The sequence below is a fragment of the Octopus bimaculoides genome, chromosome 9, assembly GCF_001194135.2.
Source record: "Octopus bimaculoides isolate UCB-OBI-ISO-001 chromosome 9, ASM119413v2, whole genome shotgun sequence".
Lineage (NCBI taxonomy): Eukaryota > Metazoa > Mollusca > Cephalopoda > Octopoda > Octopodidae > Octopus > Octopus bimaculoides.
Genome location: NC_068989.1, coordinates 76265664 through 76270742, shown reverse-complemented (window position 1 = coordinate 76270742; position 5079 = coordinate 76265664). Strand labels below are relative to the sequence as shown.

The 5079-nt window shown below is 36.3% G+C and overlaps 1 protein-coding gene across 5 annotated transcripts in view; it reads right to left on the bottom strand.

The window, feature by feature from the left end:
- Positions 1-259: 259 nt before the first annotated feature.
- Positions 260-5079, bottom strand: part of LOC106868256 (uncharacterized) — a 168616-nt gene continuing 163796 nt past the window's right edge. For all 5 annotated transcript variants that reach the window (XM_014913427.2, XM_052970798.1, XM_014913428.2 and 2 more), the window contains exons 14-15: positions 2778-2899; positions 260-2096 (exon numbers count right to left, since the gene is read on the bottom strand). In XM_014913427.2, coding sequence (XP_014768913.1) covers positions 1139-2096; positions 2778-2899 — 1080 coding nt within the window. In that variant the 3' untranslated portion in view covers positions 260-1138. The remainder of the gene's footprint in view (positions 2097-2777; positions 2900-5079) is intronic.

The window sequence follows — 5079 nt, the reverse complement described above, 5'->3', positions numbered from 1 at the left end:
TAAACGCACTATAAAGATGATCTGAACCCAATTATAGATTTTCTATCTTCCCAAATAATGGTTTCATGAGAAAAGAATAATAAATAAAATTCATTGACATGTTTATGATTATGTTAATAAACAGTCTGTAAGAAAACCTCATTTGCAATAGAAAATTTCAGTTGCTCTCCATGACAAAACACGTCAGCTATATACAATAAAAGAACCACTATTTCTTTGTGTATGTGTATATATATATATATATATATATATATATATATATATATATATATATATATATATATATATATATATATATATATATATGTATACATGCATGCATTTATGTCTTAAAATAGCTTAAAATGCCCCGAAAAAAATAACGTGCAGATATCTAATGAATTGAAAACTATTCTGAAGTGGATATTAGTCGCAGGACGTGATAAAAATTTAATTTACACGCTTTAACAAAAGAAAACAATATCCGATGATAATTTTTGTCAACACCGTCGTTAAATTTGTTTAATAGGTAATAAATGCTGGGATATTATGCAGAAACTTATATATACTGACATTATTTAAATATAACTAGATCTTGTAATTTTGCATAAAAATCTATAATGAAAATATATGTTTTATTAGAGTATATTAGACAATGAAATACCCACAAATCTCTTTAATATTTTACCTCATTTCTTTAGAATATAATATATGGGGGAAAATAAATTATTTCCTTCAAGTAAATCTCTCCAAAACATGTGAAACTAATAAAGAAGAAGGAAACCAGTCTTTAAATATACACTAAGTTTAGAAACTTTAGAATCACAAAACAAGTATAAAGAGAAATAAACTAACACTTTTATCACTAATATTATAGGCACGCGTATGTGTGTGTATTTTTGTGCGTGCGTACATATATGCCGAAATGAGTATTAGGGATAATATGTACCATCAACCTTTACTGTTAATATTTTTAATTAATGGTATTATGTGTTATGATTATTACTGCTAAATTATTAGTGGAAGCATATGTCATAATTATTTACTGCTAAATTTTATCAAATATGTTCAGCTTTATTAAATTCAAAACTCCAATTGAATTGGCTTTTGTTTCGATCCGACCCTCTTCCTGGATAGGATGGTTCATAATGTTCAGGAATCAATTTTTTTTGGCAGCTTTCATGGCACTAACCACCTTCAAACCTTTAGTAATCTTATCTCGCACATTCTGAACTCTTTCAATGACAACAGTGTTTTCTGGGTTTATGTCTAATTTGCTTGGATCGGTTACCAAACGAGCCTTAATGAAACCTTGCGCAATAGCTTCCCCGACAGGTATTTTGGCTCCAGTAACATTGTTGATATAGATACCATTTTGCTTATCGAACAATCCCTGGGTGATTGCCTCAGCGAAAGGCACTCTGTCTTTCTTTTTCTGATCAACAATAGCATGAACTGCATATGTTTTGGTCACAACGTCAGGCTTCGCATCTTTACTACCAGTATATTCGATGATGACCTTCCCCATGTCAATGGCTTCTGGAATTGGAACAGTATCATCAGGGCCTTTTACATACACAGAATTTGTAATATCAAGAATACCTTTCTTGACGGCATCTGTTGTTGGAATGGGTTTGTTAGTGGACGGATCTATGACTTGCATAATGTTGTACGGACGGCTGTCTCTGGTTGTTTTGATAGTTATCAAACCAAAGGATCTTTTCTCTTCTCGAATTTTATTTCTTGTGGTCCACTCTAGTTTCACAAGACCTGAATTCATGGCTTCTCTGATGGGCATGCTTTCTCTTGTGTAAGGATTAACATAACGAGCGTTTGTTTGATCAATGATTCCTCGCACAATGCCTTCTTGGAAAGATATAAGATTCTTTGACAAAGGATCGACAACGTCTTTTATGAAAAATGTTCTTTCTTCTTCCTCAATAGAAGTAACAACTTGCTCGGTTTCTGTCTCTTCTTTCTCCGTAGCTACAGTGTAATCACTAGAAATCATGTCGTCCCTAGGAGTTTCATGGAGGGCAAGACTTTTGTTTACGACAGTTTGTTCGATTTGCTCAACCTTACCAACAGTATCAACATCCAGGTTGGTGTCCCAAAATCTAAAAGTAAAGTAAATAAATGGTGCTTAAAGAAACAAAAATGTAACTGACGAATTTAGAGTAAAGGATAAAAATAAATGTCGAAAAATAATCTATGAAGAAACGTCTTTCTTTTTATATAGCAAATAGGAAAGAGAAAAATCTGGGCTGCAGAAGATTTATGCCTAAAATAATTCCATAGAGCCTCAATTGTGTCATTAGCCGAGCTTGAGTTAGACATCATTCAAATTTCATCATGATAATATATGTCCAGAAATTATCAGAAATATTATATATACGCCGAAATCTCAGTAAAGAAATAGCATCATCAATGTGATTAAATAAAAAAAGGAAGTTGACTGATAGGTAGTTAAGTAGGTAGGTAGGCAGGCAGATAGGTAGGTAGGTAGGTAGGTAACAGGTGTAATCGTTTAGTTTAAAATAAAATGATTAATTCATAGTATATTCCTTAATACTTTTCTTGAAAGCAGCAAGAAGTGACTAAAAACAAAAATTGGCTGCTATTTCTAGCAGGTAGAGTGACCACACAAAGAAAGGTTCTTCTTCGTTGTTTCATCCACCCCAATTTCCTACCTTCCCACTGCCATGTATTTATATATAGTACAAAACAGGCAAAAAACAACAAAAATAATTGATGAACGCATCAGGATTGATTGATATATTGTAATATTTAGAACTTACCTAACGAAATGTGCTGTTGTCACAAACCGCAGTTGCTCCCACTTATCACAAACCAACACAAATTTCGGTTGCTTGAGAAGCTCCACAATTACCTTGTACGTCTCCCAGTAAGCCCAGAAGTCCTGTAAAATATCAAATAAGAAACTAGCTACAAGTATTTTTTCATGTCTTTTTTTAATATTTTTTATTTTATTTTAAATCACCCCAGTGTACTCATTCATAATTAGTTTATAGCCAAAAGTGGTTATGAGGTGAATTGTAGTTTTCGTTTCTTCCTATGTGCGCAGTGTCAGGTTTTTCAGTTCTTTGTATGGTGTGTGTATATGTAAATAGAAAGATTAACGGAGAATCTTACCTCTCTCATTTTAAAAACATTTCTCATGGCATCAGCAGACAAAATAGAAACGGCCCCAGAAGATAGCGGGAGAGTGAAGTGCTGGAACAGCTCTCTGTCTCACGGGGCTCGCACATACGGACCGCAAAATACCGTGAGCAGGGATATGGTCTGGGGGCCAAAAACGGCGGAGGTTACAACTGCTACAGGTGGAACCTAGGCTGGTAGCTGACAACTCAAAGTTGCCACTGGAGAAGGTGTCACAGCATGTAACATCCCAGATGAGGGGCCTAGCCTCATGGAACGGGAAAACTGTTATGCTGTCCGGCTTTTTACCATTCCCTCGGTCTAGCCCCGGTGGCACGAGGTGGGAGAAGCCTGTAGCGTCTAGGCCGTGGCTTAAGAAGCTCCATAATTACCTAAGGGTGGCATGGCGTGGAAAGCGACCAGCTCTGTGAGAGCATAACAGTGGGTGGAGGCCGGTAGTGGATTCAGTGCCTCAGTGACCTTGAAAACTATCCGAGCGGAGTGCAAACTCCAGGTCAAGCTTCCTATGAAGTATAAGTCAAAGGATAGATGCCAGATTAATACAAAGCACCGCTTGCCAGAGGTAGAAATGGCTTCACGTAGGGCCAACACACTTAGCTAGATAAGCTAAGTTACAAAAGTATGGATGACAATTTAAAACCAACAATACCAAAGAGAGTTAGGCCCTCAGAGTAACTTATGATGCAGTGCAGCAATGTCCGAAAGGAAGTAGGGTTCGAACTGGAGAAAAGCAGAAAACACAGACCAAAGTCGAGAACGGGGAAGGAAATTTGTCGATGAGCTATGTTCCATAGGAAGAGAATGGTTTAAGTGAAGAAGTTAGTACACAAAGCATTCGTCGTCATAACCAACGGAGTGCTTTTTTCTGTTTTTTCAGTGAAGACGTGTAGCTTAGTGGTTAGGCTTTTCGGCTCACTATCGTAAGGTCGTGAGTTCGATGCCCGGTGGCGTGTCTTGAGAAAGACATTTTTTTCATGTTACGCCAGTTTATTCAGTTGGCAAAAATGAGCAGTACCTGTAATTCATAATGGCCAGCCTTATAATATTCTATGCCACGCTAAATCTCTCTGAGAACTACGTTAAGGGAACGTGTATTTGTGGAGTACTCAGCTACTTGCACGTTAATTTCACGAATAGGCTGTTCGGTTGATCAAATCAAATGGAGCACTCGTCGTCGTAACCAACAATGGAATACAATTTTAAGTATATTAAGAGCAAATATAATTGAGCAATCAGTCAAATTTTTAAGTAGTGAAATCAATCACAATTACGCACATAGATTTCAATGAATTCTTTCTCCCTGATTTTATCAAAACGTGGACCATTGTTGCCGATTGCAATTCGCAGGTCTCTCTGTCTATGGATTAAGACGATCCATATATTTTGTCTTGATTGAGAGATATGTTTCCGTATTTTGATTCCAGAGTGGCACCTTAGGAAGCAAGATTTAGTTTACAAGGATAGGATAGATTTAGTTTTAGGCTAATCAGTTTATACGCATGATTACCCATCACACACGCCGCAGCTTTGCCCACCCAACGAATTCGACTATCGGGTCGCGGCAAAATTAAGTGTCCGGATTAAAAGAGGTGTCGGACCATCAGTAACCGGAAGCGGTGTTAATTTTACTTGTCAGGTGCGTCTAATAAACAGGGTAGAAAAAAAAAAGGAAGTATATAATTCAGAAATAAATAAGTCTTATATGTTGTCCTCATTATTGTTTACTTCCTTCCTTTGTATGACAAATCAGAAATTTGGCTTTCAGCAGCAGCAGCACTACATCTGCGAAGATTCATTATACATACATACGTGCGCGCACGTGAATGTGTACACATACATCACACACACATTCACGCATATACAAATATATGCATATATGCATATATATCTATATACAGATATATATATATATATATATAT